Source organism: Grammomys surdaster, unplaced genomic scaffold (assembly GCF_004785775.1).
Source record: "Grammomys surdaster isolate TR1022 unplaced genomic scaffold, NIH_TR_1.0 126124, whole genome shotgun sequence".
Classification (NCBI taxonomy): domain Eukaryota; kingdom Metazoa; phylum Chordata; class Mammalia; order Rodentia; family Muridae; genus Grammomys; species Grammomys surdaster.
In genome coordinates this window covers 2893574-2910219 of record NW_021620932.1, presented here as the reverse complement: position 1 = coordinate 2910219, position 16646 = coordinate 2893574, and the positions used below count along the sequence as shown (strand labels likewise).

The 16646-nt window shown below is 34.1% G+C and overlaps 1 protein-coding gene across 4 annotated transcripts in view; it reads right to left on the bottom strand.

Moving 5' to 3' along the window:
• Positions 1-1327: 1327 nt before the first annotated feature.
• Dach1 (dachshund family transcription factor 1) overlaps positions 1328-16646 on the bottom strand; it is a 367379-nt gene continuing 352060 nt past the window's right edge. For all 4 annotated transcript variants that reach the window (XM_028756542.1, XM_028756545.1, XM_028756546.1 and 1 more), the window contains one exon: positions 1328-4090. In XM_028756542.1, coding sequence (XP_028612375.1) covers positions 4053-4090 — 38 coding nt within the window. In that variant the 3' untranslated portion in view covers positions 1328-4052. The remainder of the gene's footprint in view (positions 4091-16646) is intronic.

Here is a 16646-nt window from a genome sequence, read left to right as displayed (position 1 = left end):
TTTGGTCCTATTCTTGTAAATTTCTCTATTCCAACAAAATTAAGTCTTCACTGGTACGTTAGAATTTTTAGCTTGGGTCATTACAACAGTTAGCAGAGTACTTTCTGAAGCAGAGAGGTCTTATTTGTGAACTTTTTAAAATTATAAATAAATGAGGATTGCATCATAACTGCTCTAATAATTTTCCATGTTAAAAATGTAAGCAAAATGTACACGAGGAAAACTGATACTTTATGCATATTTTTACAATAGTGTATTCATTCTATTAAAATCTTTACTTTCAGTATTCCCAGGTAGTCTAACTTAAACAATAGAGAGAAAGTAATTGGTTTACTTCTGTAGTATGAACCTAAAGCCCTTGGATGCTACAAGAGTAAATAATAAAAGACCAAGAGAAAAAAGCATATTTACCTTAAGAGGAATAACAATCAGAGCCACAGTATCTTAAAATGCAGCTCAAACCAATTTATATTTGTAAGATAATTCTGGAACAATAATAATAGTAACACACAGAGAAAATCTAAATTACTACAAAAATCACTTAGCCCACAGAGATTTTTATGTCATTTTAACTTAAGTTTAACTGGCATAAACAGATAAAGACTGAAGACAAATATATTAGTAATGGTCATACGTACATCTTCCATTTTTATTAATCAAACTATATTTGTAACTAGTCATGAATTCTCTGAGTTCATTCACTTTGACTAAGGAAAAAATAAAACTTTCTATTCTCTTATGAATGTCTTCACGCAATAACCTAATATATTTTCAAATAATGATTAAAGTATTTATAGATTATAAAAGGGTACTGCAATTTCAAGTTACTAATGGTATTATTCTGATGTTACAGTTGAAAGAAATCCATGGAATTAGAGTTGCAGATCCACACTCTTACAGATATGGGAATTATATATTTTGTTGCATCAACATGTCTGCTCTACGTTATTCAGCACAAGGCTTTGTAAAATAAGAATCATGGGAATATAAGAAGATAAAGGAAAAAGGTACAAATAACAGCTTCATAAACTGAGAAATGTACATAAATAAATCATGTATATGTGGGCAGTTTGCTTAGCTGGCAAGAAACAAAATATGGAAAATCTGCTTGTTAAACAATAACTACAGAGTGTGCTTTTATGATGTTTTCACCACAGTAATTCATATTAGAGATAGAAGCGGTTGCATGTTAAATAAAATCATTGAGCAATGCTCCCTGAGCATTGCAAAGAGCTGACTTATGTTGTTTTTAGATGCCTCCCATTAGAAAGTAAATATTCCTTCAAAGTAATGCATCTCAGAAACTATAATAAAGACAAATGGTAAATAAAGTCACAAGGCGATTTCAGACATTTTTATTAGGAGATTGTTGAAAAGAAAAAGAAAATTAAATACAATAACAGTAAACGTGGTTCTCACATTGAAACCAGGCTCAAATAACTAGGCTACCATAGAAAAATTTCCAATTCTTGCATTATGATGTAAAAACAGATTTTTTGTACAGATTTTGTACAACAAAATTCGTAATAACCTTTTATCATTTTTAGAAAACTTTAAATATATAGATAAAAATAGACAATTTTCATAGGTCCTACATGAAGATGAGTATGTTCTGTTCCAAGGGCTTGCATAGAGCGCAATATGGTTATAATATAGAACAACTAGACGTTAATATTTGTAAGATTACAAAAGCATAGGGACCATAAAATGGGCACAATTTTACTTGCTCACACCAAAACACAAATTTCTAAACAAACCTGTTTAACTAAAAAGAGGGAAAAATTAAGTTACAAACTTACAATAACATTTTGTGAATTGCAATATTTACAACAGGTTAATAAGAGTATCTTAACATATAGTGGACAGCTTTGTCTTCAATTCTAAAATTTCCTTTTATGCTGAACCAAACACTAAAGCATTCTCAGAGGTCTTTCACGAATGTCTTTTAAAACTATTTACCCCATTTAACAGATGACTCTATGCCAGGAGCAGAGCAATGGCCAACTCTCCTATCTATGTAAGATGTAGTCTTTAAAAAAAAGAAAAACAGTCCGTTATAAAAAATGTACGATTCCAAACCTTTCCACAAATCCATCCAATTTTAAGAATTTTAATCACTTAAAGACTGTATGTAGGGAAAACCAAACAAAAATACATATAATTAGGAATAGAATCTCTTTTGCTCAAACAACGAAACGCGAGCATGGAAGAATTATGCTCAGCCAACTGTTTCTACAAAGCAGTTACTAACAATATTTTAAATTAAAATATTACTCCCCTTTAATGCAAGCTAAAAGAACTGTACATAGAACCCTTTGTTGTATTAAAAAAATGAACTTAACCAGTTAATAGCAAGTTACAGCCAAGAATTAGTTATGTTTCAGAACTGCAAGGAAGACCTAAAAATTACAGGAGCTCAGTGATACAGTCTCCATAATAGAAAATGTGATTTTTTTCCTTAACCAAATAATAATTGCCCAATCAGAACTACCTTTAAACATTGATGCTAACTGCTTTAGATTTATTACTTTGTTTTTTATGGTAATAAAATATTATAATCATGAAATTTTTAAATGATGGAAAATCATAAAGTGTAGAGCAACTGCATGGATTCATGTAAGCCTTTCAAAGTGTTACTCCCAATGTGTGAAAACAAAAGTAACTGCAGCATGTGATAAGCACTGTTTGCAGCTTTACTTCCAGTTATATGCACAAATGTGAAAACACATACTGTAACTTTCAAAAAGACAGTGAAAAATAACATGTAGCCCTCCCCCCTTCCCTCTGAACGGGGTGGGAAGCACAGCACAGTTTAACTTCATCACTCAGGGCTACATGGTATTGGACCAATACACCAAGGGCTTGTTAAATTTTGTTTTTCAGCAACATTAACATAATATGACATTAACATATAAAAATATCTCTGGTGTTTTGATTTACTGGTCAGCCACAATTCATCCTCTGTAGTGGAGTTTGGGGCACTCACTAGGGATCAATATACAAATAAAAATGGCTGACACAGAGTTCTGATGTCACCAGATGCATAAGATCTCATTCATTAATACTGTGACTCCAGACAAATATTTACATGCCTGCATGCGTTAAAACCAGAAAGACATCTTTCTGACCAACAGGGTGACAAAACATATTTTCTAAAATTTTCATTTCCTAAACGCTAGTATACTACTGCATACATAATACCTTCCTGTGAGTTTTATGTTTATATACTGTACATGTGACCAACAATTTGAATAAGAAGCAACATTATTATTTTTAATCCTATATACCGCTACCAGTTTGGAATGAAAACATGTTATATTTTATATATATATTTATATATATTTTATCTTTAAGAAAAACAGACCATCAGTGAAACCATTTGGCTTATATTCAATGCTTCTTTTTCAGATATGCAAAATGTAATTTCATTGAGTTGTTAACATCTGTTTGTTGGTCTTTCAGAAAGTATATGAAAAAGGTCTTCAGGACAAAACCTGTAATTATAGAGTTTAAAATTGTATGTAACAGAATACTCTCACTTCTCTCATTTCCCCCCCCCAAGAATCCTCTATGCCCCTTAAAAGTTCATCCCATATATTCTTGCTGGTTTCTGTGGGACACAAGTCTGTAAGTCTGGGTGAACACTGCTACAAAGTCTGTTGATGTGCTCAGTTACAGAACTGTCAGAAGAGGAAAAAATGGTTCATTCCATTAAGAAGAAAAAGAAAACAAACCAAAGCTAGGTCTTCCTCAGACCTGTCTTTAACTCCGTACACAAGTGTCCAGCAGCACAGGTGAGTTATTAACTGTAAGAAGCTTGATATGTGTACATTTATAAACATTCGCAGTCTCTGGTATGAACCACAGGTGAAAAAAATCAATGGAGGAAACTTTTCTGCTTTTGTGGAATACTTAAATGATAAAGGGTGTTAAACACACAAAATTGAAGAAGTTCTTTTATACGGAATTTGTTTTTTTCCTGAACTTTCCAACGATGAATGTCTGCCTCCAGAGTTCTGTAGTAGATGATGGGTTTCTTCAACAGGAAATATTCAGTACATGACGGTAGTTTTCAAATACAGTCTTCCATCTAAAACAAATGATAAAAATAATTAATGGCACAAAATTCAAGAGGAACATGTGGATACAGGAAACATAAAAATTGATATTAAATTCCTGTTTTTAAATTTTATTTCCACTTGCTTAGGAAGTAGCAGTTTTCATATAGTCTCAAAATTAATTTCATAATTATATGAATTCATAGGATCAAGAAGGATACAGAATTTTTAGTTCTCATAAATATATTTGCTGCAATGATATCAGTTCCAAACCACTCAGAAAATAGATAAGAGTATGTGTGTGTGCGTTACTGATATGCAAAGTTAGTGACTTTCTGTTGAATGACAATTATTTCCACCAAGCTTGCAGAACCAAATTTTCTGAGAATGCATTCAAGTGTATCTCCATCATGAGAGCCGGAGGCTCTGCTCACTCTCTAGCAATGTTGTAAAATATGCTGTGTGATGTCACTATTGTGCACATGTGTTACTATTTTCATGAAAGCCACCAATGTTATTTTAGCCATCAATAAAGTTGTTGTTTTTTTATTCTGAAAAAATACAAGTTAAAATATAAATATATTACTGAAAATTAAAATATAATGCTGTGGGAAATGAAATATACTGAAGTCTTGGATGTATTCTATAAACTCTTTGAATGAAACAGAAATAAAAATAAGAAAATAATTTTCCAATGCAAAATATAAACAAAATACAAGTGTATTCTTTAGCTATATTACACTCTACCCTGTCCCTTCTGTGGGACATACTTCAGATGAGTGTAAAGTATAGTAGGACTTCAAGTTTCCACAGCTGCAAGAGAGGGTAGAATGGTTGAAAAAAAAATCTTTCCAAACATTGAAAAATAAAGTATCAGGGTAAATGTTTGCAGAGTCTGGTGGTTTCCAAACTCAATCTAGAAGGAAATGGAAACAACCTAGAATACAATGCAAGAAAAGTGTGTATGCATCTCACTTAAGAGCTGATACACAATCCAGTAGGTATAGATAGTAATTAGTATAAATCTTCCTTTAGTTTTAATTAATAATTACTACAAAACTATGAAGTAAAGCAGTTTTTACTTCATAGTAATAATTATTTGGCCAAACTCTACATTACTGTTATGGTTTACATCAATGTCATTTGCAGAAATAGAATATTACTTTCATGGTAACATGAAACACGATGAACTTGCCCATCCCTGTCTACAGTACATCAAGCTATTTTGTCTAAACTAACTCAGCCTACTTTTTCTAAGCCTGGAAAGTTAGTAGTCTCTCCATTCAATTTACCCTTCTTAGCCTTCCTATTTACATTTTGTAAATTTAAAGTTGTCTGGCTTTTGTTTGCCAGACCATGTACCCTAAAAATTTGCTCTATACCACCAAACTGTTAATTCCAATGGAAAAAAAAAGCCAATTCTAGAAGCAGATTGATTATCACAGTGCTTCTCTTAGATGTTTTGATGTAGCAAATGTTCTTAAAATATTTATTACATGAATGGGTGTGTGCATGCATGTGGGATTGTGTGTGTATTCCACCATTCACGTGTGTACATGGTGGGGTCGTCAGTGGGCAACTTGCAGGAGTCAGACTTCTTCCATCATGTGTGTTAAGGGAAATGAATTCAGATCATCAGGTAAGCACCTCTATATACAGAATCATCTAACCAACCCAAATGTTGAACTTTTGAAGAACCAATTAATAGTGTAAAGAATAATCAAGACATTACAAAGCTTAAATTTAAACATTTAGATAAACTACTACTGAATGTTAAAACACAACTCCAATATTAACTGTTTTCTTTGCATGCTTTTGCATGTGTGGTATCTGTAAGTGGATACCCTATATATATGGGTGCATCACAGAGGCCAGAAGAGAGCATCAGATCTCTTGGATTTGAGTTATAGAAGGTTACGACCTGTCCAACTGAGGTACTAAGAACCAAGCTTATATCCTATGGAAGAACAGGAAATACTCTTAATCACTGTGTAAACTCTCCAGTCTAGGGTTGATTCTGTGCACCATGCATCATTTATAACCCTTGGCTAGATAAACTCCTGCAAGTATCCCACCACCATTATCTACATTGTGTTTATGTATTTCTGTGTATTGTAGCCACAGAAGAACATCTATCCTTGATGCTGAGTAAATTCTACCCAAAGTATTTCAAGATATAAAATTCAGAAGAATAAGAGCTTTAATCTCAAAGAAATCAGCAATAGTGATTATTATCAGTAGAGCTAACATTTTACAAAGCACATATTGTATGAAAGACACATTGGAGGTTGTTTAGTCTTAAGTGTGGAGACATATTGAACAGTAAGGTAGCAGAGAGGGTTGGAATGTGCAGACCTAACACTAAGGATATTTGAAAAAGCCATGTGGAAATTTACTATTTCATAAACTTCACACACATGCACACACACATACACACACACTTTAAAATAGAAGAGATTGGTTTTCTGTTTTCCTACATGAGAGACAAAGTTCCTCTCTGAATTCAGAATTTGACAAATTAAAATCCCAGTACCAGATGTGTAAACTTCCTCCTGGAGAAGGTCAAGGTTGTCCTGGAGATCCCCTAAACAGTGCAAGCTATTGCCTTTGTTGTTGGTTGCCTACCATATTGTCATGATAAGACTCTATTTCTTCAGATACTACACATTTTACTGACACAAGACAGCAAAATTAAGTTGGTACTGATCAGGATCCTTCCTTTATTGGATTTATTTATTTATTTATTTATTTATTTATTTATTTATTTATTCTCTAATTGGGTTTAAGGCCAGGACGGCAGGAAGAAGGGTATGGCTTATAATGTAAATCTGGCCAAGAACTCATGGCTTGTAGGTCTCAAGGACAGACTTACTTCTATTATTTTGCTAAATGGACATAGCATCAAATTGTCCTCCTAATTCAAATCTCTAAACCCATAGAATAGTGATGCTCTTGAATATGATCAAAGGTACTGGTTACAATGGACAGTGTTTAGTACCAAAACTCACAGCTGGTGTAACTTCAGAGAATTTATACCTATGAAGCTCAGCCAAAAATGGGACATATACATTACCCTCTACCCATTCCCACAAGATTCACAGACCATTCTGAAGATTAAGCAGGTGAGACTGTTGGATCGGTGTCTTCTGAACGTGATAGCACAATTCGGCTTATGAACTTACAGCAGCTGGGGTTCGCTGCTCAAGATCTGTGTTAGATTGAGCCAGAATGAAATGTGGAGAGTGTCAGAAGTCCCTCACCCTAACAGTTGATGGCTTCTGAGGAAAGAAGATTCAGTTTTGTTAAAAGTTACCTGGTAGGTGGACTATGCTCTAGTGGATAAACCCCACACCCATGAGAACATATACAAGTAGCACAGATAGGACTCACATTGTTAAAATATCTGGAAGAAGAAATGGATTTCAGAGCAGTTTGGGGACCTGGATTTAGGATGACGTGAATATGATAAAAAATACCTCGAAGAGGCATAATAAACTTCCAATAGAATTGATAAAAATATTATTGTCTACACTTCCTTGTAACTAAGAATACAGATTTTTTAAAAAAAAAAATTTTCCCCTAAATAAGGATTGGAATTCATGAGGAATCTTAGTGTCCCACATGTTATCACAGAACAACAAATGGAAACACAGTGGTCTGATAGTAATAGGATACAGATTCTGTGTCCACGTCTTTATACATCCCTTCCTTAACTAAACACTGGAAGAAATTCAGAGTCTCTGACTTGCGCCTCCTACTCATAGCTCATCCATTTCGTTCTACTCCCTGGTCCAGTGCTTCCCTTTATTCCGAGTAGCTTGCAATCAAAACTGGAGTTCTTATATTCTAATTTCAATAAAGGAAGCCCCGGTTTTCTTGTAACACAGTGATTATTTGCTTTTGTATGGGAGGTTGATATGACAAGAAAATCACCAGGCTAAACTTTGTGCATGGGAGTACTTAATTAAAAGTCTGTTCTAATTAAAAGCATTTGGGAGTAGGGGTTGAGTGAAACTATTTAAATTACAAATTCCTAATAGTTTCAAAGTTCGTTGTGATTTGATAGTTGCAGCCATAATTTGGTATACAAGAAAAGTACCTTGATCACTGAAGAGTTTATCACAGGTGTGTAGTTTTGTACGCTGCTTATTATTATGCAAATTTAAATCTACACATAACAAAATGAAGAAATATTTTAAATATCTTCATAAAATGAACTTGATTAAGGTCTTGCTTTATTTTTTTCTTCTGAAAATCAAGCTCAGGGCTTTGAAATGGTAGGCGAATGTTCTAACAATCTAACACAGAATCTAGTATGACCTCAGAGTTTAATTCTAATGTTAAAAATCATAAAACCAGACAGTATTAAGTTTATGGATTGTTTGCTGTGAATATGCTTGTCCCAGGGAAGGGCACAATTAGGAGACATGTCCTTGTTAGAGGAAGTATGTCACTGTAGAGGTAGGCTTGAGACCCTCCTCCTAGATATCTAGAAGCCAGTTTTCTTCTGTTTGTTTGTTTATTTTATCTTCTCTAGCCAAGTTGGTCTCAAACTTATTTTTAGTTGAAGATGACCATGAATATATGATGCACTCATATATTCTTAGTGATGACTTTACAGGCATGTGTTGTTATGCCCCTGTCTGTTTACATGATGCTAAGGCTCAAACCAAGGACTTTGTCCAGGTCCTTTCTCAAGGGAACCTGGCAACCACTTCATTCAAGGGGTTCTGCCTCTGCAAAATGACTCAAGTCTGGAAATTGATTTTCACTGGATGAGATACGCCTTTGCTTTGATTTGATCCAGTGCAGCCTTCCTATCTAATTTTATGCCTAGAAACACCATGATTGATTAGCTAGTAAGAAGGTCCATAGGAGTCATGCCATTATAAAATTCACTTCCCCTATGCTCAACACTACGGGTTAGGTCATTATGAATATTGTTTTGTCTACAATACCTATTATAAAAAGTATGATCACCTTGTCTCTTGTAATTCAATGCTGGCACCTGGCCCCTGCTACCTTGGGACCCAGTCAAACTCATTGCATTTAATTTATCCATTTGAGCAGCAACCTCCCCAACCCTAAGGTCTGGCACAAGGGAAAGGGTGACAACAAAACTCTTCAAATGGGCTGGTGTCTTTTTCATCATTTTGTATCTTACAAGTTTCACAAACAACATGTTCTCTGTGCCTTCCCATTGTGGAAGATTAAGTTTTACAGTGTACCCACTCTAGCATTGCAATTTCCCTGAGCCTTAAAATCCCCTCATTAGCACTAAGCCAAGGAATATCAGGCATCTTCTACTCTTTTCCAGTAGGCCACCTTTGATAAACATTGCAGCCAACCATTCAAACAAACTTCTAACACTTTTTCTTGACTGTGCAAGCTTATATATTAAACACAGAATATCCAATCAGAGGTAAATTAAGCCTGATCCAGTTTTGTGTTCCTTCCACCACTGAGTGTGGATCCCAGACACTAGAACAAGAAGCTATAACACTGCAGTTGCCTTGGAGATCCCAAGATATTAGAGATGTCAGAGATAATGGCTACCTGCTGAGAAAGCTAACAGGGAGAGCTACTAGCCCAGGAGAAAGAAGTTGTTGTAGTAAACAAAGATGAAAGGTAATGCATATTCTGTGATATTGCAGGTATGCAATCTGCATTTTAATTTTGATTTTATAGGAGATTACAGTTAAGTGATTTAATGAACCTAAGATGATTCTTTGAAATTTAGACTTTTAACATCATTGAAACTGTTATAGACTATGAGATTTTTGAAGTTGGACTAAATATACTTTGCATTATGAAATGGCTAGGTGTGGACACCCATAGACTCATAAGTTTGAACAAGTCAATCAGGGCCATGGAGTGGAATGTCATTGTTTGAATATGCTTGGCCCAGGGTGTGGCACTATTTAGAGGTGTGGCCTTGTTGGAGTAGGTATGTCATTGTGGGCATGGACTTTAAGACCCTCATCCTGGCTGCTTGGAAGTCACTCTTTTCCTAGTGGCCTTCAGATGAAGATGTAAAACTCTCAGTTCCTCCTGTACCATGCTTGCCTGGATGTTGCCATGGTCCCACCTTGACTGAACCTCTGAAAATGTAAGCCAGCCCCAATTAAATGTTGTCCGTATTAGAGTTGCCTTGTTCATGGTGTCTCTTCACAGTAATGAAACCCTAACAAAGACATGGATTTTATAAAGTATTAATTTTTATGAATAAGATGTGAGCAAAAAGGGATCTGTTACAAAATTTCTACCTTGATTTTTGCTTGAAAAAATAAGTTTAGTTTTGGTATGTATTATTATTTGAAGTTATTTATAATGTCTAATGAAAACTGCCATTTCTGTTTTACATGTAAAAATCTCACGATTCAATAAAAAATATGTTTTATAAATCTCATGATTTATCATTCTATTAAACATATAGTTTGACATGATCTCATATCAGAAGATTACATGTAAATGACAACAATTTCAAATTGCTTTATCAGGTTTTAAGAGAATGTTATTCGCCTTTGGGTGAATATTAGTACAAGAAGAGAATTGTGAAAATGTATCACAAAATACAGGACAGGATGTTTTAGCTTTAAATAGAAATTCCCAACTAACATCTACAAGAATCTCTTACCCACCTACCTTCTGCATAAAGGCGTTAAAAGCTGTATATCTTACGAGGAAAGTAGCTTTATTAAAAAATGCCACCTGTATATTCAAAACCCATATCAGACATGTGTAATCTGACAATGATTGCAGCTTTCTCAAAACAGTTGTATGCACACATGCTTTACTATCCAGGAGTGGAAGAAAATATTAACACAGAAGAAAGCAAACATATAAAATCATATATCTGGAAAGTTTGATATTTGCCTAAAGAATAAGAGGTTAATATCAAATATGTTAGCCTGAACCTTGTCTCAACATAATGTCTTAATCATGTGAAGCAAAGGAAATCAAAACAAGCGATGAAAACAAATGTTAATGATTCATGTGATATTTGATAAGACAACGAAAGGAAGTCAAAATAAAAGCAAACAAACAGGAACAGATGGGAAGGCTCTCTGTCAAGTCATAACCTCTCTTCTAAAACCCCCAAAGGAAGAGGCTAATTAAAGAAAATATTGTTTCTTGCTTTTTTATAATATTATATTTAGAGTAAGAACATTCTGCTATTGCTAAAGCAAAGAAGCAGAGACACAAAGTCTACATTGAACATGAGAAATATTTTAAGAGAGACTCATGTTCAGCACAAGCCAGTTTATAGGAGGATCCTGAGTAAACATAATTTCTTCTCATGAAATGCAGATAGCAACAGAGCAAGTGATTCCCAGATGTTTGAATACTAATATATCTGAGGTTATGTTCCAATATAATTAAAAAGTAAAAGCTGAATAATGTTGTAACCATTTTTAAAATTTTAATTAAAGCTCATATCTGAGGAATCAGAAGCCCATAGAACTTGATCACATTTGAGCACAACATATAGTAAGCCTTGTTTGCATGCTTTTCATAAGACCAAGTGGTACTACTCTAGCCAACAGGTATAGTCTAAAGCCCAAGTTTGTGTTTGTGTAATTTCAATAAACCAGTAGAAGAAGTAGGTAACATATTATTTGATAGATTAATGTGATATACAGGCAACACCCAGTTGAAATCAAGATAAATTAAATTTATTACTAAGCCAGCATGCAAATAATGTATTGTATTATTTATTATTTAGGAAGTTTGGGGCATTAAAGCCAAGATCTTGGACAATTTATCTATTGTTCATCTTTCACACAAAAAAAGCCCTTCCAACACCCTTTATCATAGAGCTAGCCTCAGAATCTCACATGTAACTCTTGATGGAGGTCAAGCATAAGATTGAAAATTACCATTGAGGATAGTATGCACATACTTTTTAGGAAGAAAATGCATTAGAGAGACCACAGGCTAGTTTACAGAAGGCTATTAAAAGTAGTTCATAGGCTGATGAGAAAATATCTTTAAACACACAGTGAACAAGAAACTGCCATTTCTATAAAGAGACTCTTGATAAGCATTCACAGCAAACAGATATCCAAACATTGACAGCGTGATCCTCTCAATTGGGTGGAACTAGACCTAGGAAGATCTAGTATCAACATCATTTCTATATGGAAAACTAAACAGATCTATCAGCAACATAATCTGAACTGGAGAATTTGTACAGAAGTTATTTTAATGGAGATGGTTAGACACAGAGAATCTGCAATTATTTTCTCAGCTTCAGCCTGGGATAACATACCTTCCCTAAATGATCAAGCCAAGTTCAATTGACCTTGTCTTAGAGAGAAAGTTCACTGTCAGGCATTTTGACACTCACTTTGGGCTAATAGGAACTTATTTCCAAAGGAAAGATAATTCTAGCTTACTAAATATTGAAAGTATCTTACAAAATAGAGAGTACTCTTTCTCTGTAGTTCTATGTAATTATAGTTTCCCTAAAACCATATTACCATGGTAGTCATGATGATGATGATGATGATGATGATGATTTCACAATCTATCTGCATGTACAGTAGTTAATATGCCATTCTACATTTGATATTTTACTATTTAAAGGAAGTTCTGTGAGAAGTGTCATAGCATCAATTACTACCTTGTGCTCACATGTACCATGTTTCAAGTCCATATATATAATTCCGTTAGAACTTAAGTTATTTTATAACCACTACCACAGGATTCGATCAATTTTTACTATCAAATATCTTTAGTGCATCAACTAATTCAGTATTTAAAATTACTGAAAGTCTGATTGAAAACTCATTAGAGCAGATAAAATTCATTAAGATATTGTGTATTTCTATTACATTAGGTATTGTTTAACATCTAACATGCTTTCAATAAAAATATATATGAAAGCAAACTTTATAGCACAAAATAAAAGAAGACCAACATTTATGCTTTTGGAAATAACACACTGAAAGAACAAAATTTCACATGGGTCACTTGCTGGCTAAGAGACAAAAAATTGAATCTAATGATGAAGAAACATCAAATTCAAAATAAATAACATCCTAGTAAAAGAAGAGACCATGTTATTCACCAGTACTTATTTTCATATCTTAAAGCTAAGAGGCTATTCAAGATTAAAAAGACTGAAGAAAAATAACAACTTATATTAAAGAAGTGATCCTTGTTTAGATGCCTCAATGTAAAAATGACATGCAGTAAAGAACATCATTGAGTCAGATGCCAAGAGGATAGTTCAGGTGGCAGACAAAATAAGAGTGATGTGTTAATATAATGTTCACAACCTGATCAATAGGTAGCACTTGAACGTGAACATCCTACTGAAATAAATTCTCCCTGAAACCAGGATGGACAAATTTTGTATGCAAAGCACTATAGATATATCTTGCTCTCAAATGGCTTAATGTTACCAGATTGAGAAAAATGATAGAACACAGATATTCAAAATATTAACCATGCACAGATCTTGGTAGTTTATACATGGCAGTATTTATGAAGCTTTAAACTTCCTTTGCAAGTTTAGATTTATAATAGAAGTTTTCTACTTTAATTTTAACTGATACAGAAAACATTGTTAAGAAGCCAGGCAATGTTTCATACATACACTGCACAATGCTTTTATTGAATAACCTTTTAAATAGGTTAAACACATGCGTCCTGTAAAATTTTTACTATTTATTTATGTTCAAAATCGAGTGTCAAGACTATATTGCTTCCACATAAAGTTACAGTATATAATCTGATACATTCAGTATCAAATATTAATTAGTTACTAGATAAACATGTGATTTCTCTACCACCATATACATTGTTTCATTGATTATATGGACAGTATCTCCATGTTAAATATTTTATCTGCTTAGCAATAACATTTTAGAAATCCCAGTCAAGTATTATATAGCAATGGTTAGCGATTCTGTCAATAGAGTTATTTAAAGAAACCTGGCTGACTTATGATAGAGTCTGCTCTATTGTTTCATCACCGAGTAATGGTAAACTTATAACTGTGAAGCTTATGAGGTCTGCTTAGCTCTAGGATTGGATCCATACTTGGAACTACATGTGCTATTGTGTATTTGTTATTAAAAAGCTCTGATTTACTACATTTGAAACAAATATTTGAATACTTTTAAACGTTTATTACAAGCGGACCAAAGAAGAAGAAGAAGAAGAAGAAGAAGAGGAGGAGGAGGAGGAGGAGGAGGAGGAGGAGGAGGAGGAGGAGGAGAGGAGGAGGAGGAGGAGGAGGAGGAAAAGAAAAGAAAAGAAAAGAAAAGAAAAGAAAAGAAAAGAAAAGAAAAGAAAAGAGAAACAGAGCTATTTAAAGTTTTGTTCTTCTATAAATAAAGAAAAGGCACAGTGCTGATAGGTCAGCTCTGATGAAGTGTTTGTGTGTTTGTGAACATTCTAATTAAGCATTCATTAGTCAGAAACTAGAACCCATCAGGATGGTTAATGTACCAGCAAGTCAGAATGCAGAATTATTCACTTAGGTTACCTTCTCTTGATTGGAGGTGAGACCTCCCACCTCTAGTAAAGCAAAACACAATGAAATTTCTTATTACCATCTTTCTTTCATTCCTTTTCCAGAAAAAGAAGACATGAGGATGGAAGAGAATTATCATTTTTGGGCCCATCTGAAGCAGAGTGATGAACAGACAATGCTTAGTTAAAGCAAAGCATATAAGGAATATGCTTGCTTGTTTTCTAAAATAAGATAGCTCAGAGCAGGAAAGCAGGGACTTTTCAAATCAAGTCTTTTCATCCTCTCAGAACTGTGAAAGACAGGCAAGTTCTTGTGAATACATTGTGTTTTCAGAACACAGTCATGTGTTATTTCTGAGTGGGGGCATAATCAAAGGCGGTAATTAGAAGGGCAGCTCCTGTCAGAGCCTTGTGATTTTCTTGTGCTTGTAAGAAAGAAACAAATCATCATTTTAAATGTTTAGCATTTTCTATTTTCTATACATGTCTAATTTGGTAATTTTTACAAAGGTTATATTTATTTAGGGAGGTGATTGTGAGCGAATGCAGTTCCAAGCCTCCAAAGATTTCTTAACCTATTCGCATAGGGCTCAACTGAAATGCTGGCCTAGTACTGAGCTTGCAACCTCTAATGGAAGACTTCATGAAGACAGAATTTTGGCAAAAGTGACATTCCTGTGGGGAGCAGCTTCTCTTTGTATCCTGCCTAATGTAACCATTAACTATTGTTTAGACAATATGTGGGTGAGAACCATCGCATCCTATCAATGCATTATTAAATTAGGTGGTCCTTTCTGCACTCGACTTTAGAATTTATGAAGAGGTTCAGTTCCGAGATGTGAAGTTATAATAGACAGTATGCAAGCAAACAGGCATGACAATCTGTTGATATAAATGATATAGACATATATATGAAGCACACCCTATAATCAATAGAGTATTTGAACTGAATGCAAAATATAGAAAGTAAACTTGATGACATAAAATTTACAAGGATGAGATTAATAGCAGTAACTGACAGGGACATCTGGTACACTGTTAGATATGTTTCTGAGTCCATTAAATGTTCAATTCTATTCTCATCATGTAACTTTATATTTTATCTTCTGTACAGCTTTGTTATTGGCATCCTATACAGTAGAGAGAAATGCCCGGTCACCTACTTCAAATTGCTTTGTGATCATGTCTCCTAAAGAGTAGGTAGTGCTTAATTACTTATTTGTATTGATGAGAATATAGAGAAAGTGATTGGAGGTCACTTTCTAGACCTGATCTGTAAAGACTATGACTCCCACATGGCTGATACACAGTGTGCTTCTAGGTATTTCTACTTTTATAACACTGATGAAACTAGGTTGTCATTTAGTAAACTTCCCTGTATATTAATCTCGTGGGGGAAACGGATTGATAAAGCATCTAGCTAATGGCTATCAAAGAAGAAGAGAGGCCCACACCTCTAGAACTCTGTGGCTGTGAAGCACACCTATAGTAACTTCTCAGCATTTCAGTGGAGCCTCAGCACAGGCTGCAGAGGATGGAGTATATTCTAACACTTCTCTGTAGTTTCAGAAAGACTGAAAGGTTCAGTAGCGTTCCTCAACTGTTGCACATAGAAACCACTAATGCAACAAGTCTTTAAGCTACAAAGCTTTGAGAAAGTTTGTTGCAGCTTATTAGTCCTATCTTACAGAAAACAACAACAACAACAACTGATGGTCAGTGTTCTAGGAAAAAATAATTCTTCCCATGAATTATAGTGTTGACAGTATACCTGAGTTTACTTTGCTCAAGAACACAGAAGAGAATGAAAGCTCACCAACCCAAAATCCATGTTCTAATTCCCATGAGAAGATAGCAGGATCAAATTTCATGCTTCACAAAAGAGTATTTCCTTGGTTATCACAAACAAAGCTAAATTAAAAATTCCAAGGTTTGATAGTATTAAATTATTCTAAATCAAAAATATTTATATTTATACTTTCTAAAGATTTTTTGCCATACACACATACATGCACAGTCTCATAAGACACATATAAACATGCCATTTGTTTATTAAGTAACATCAACTTTACTTGTATTATCATAGGGTGACTTGATAGCTTC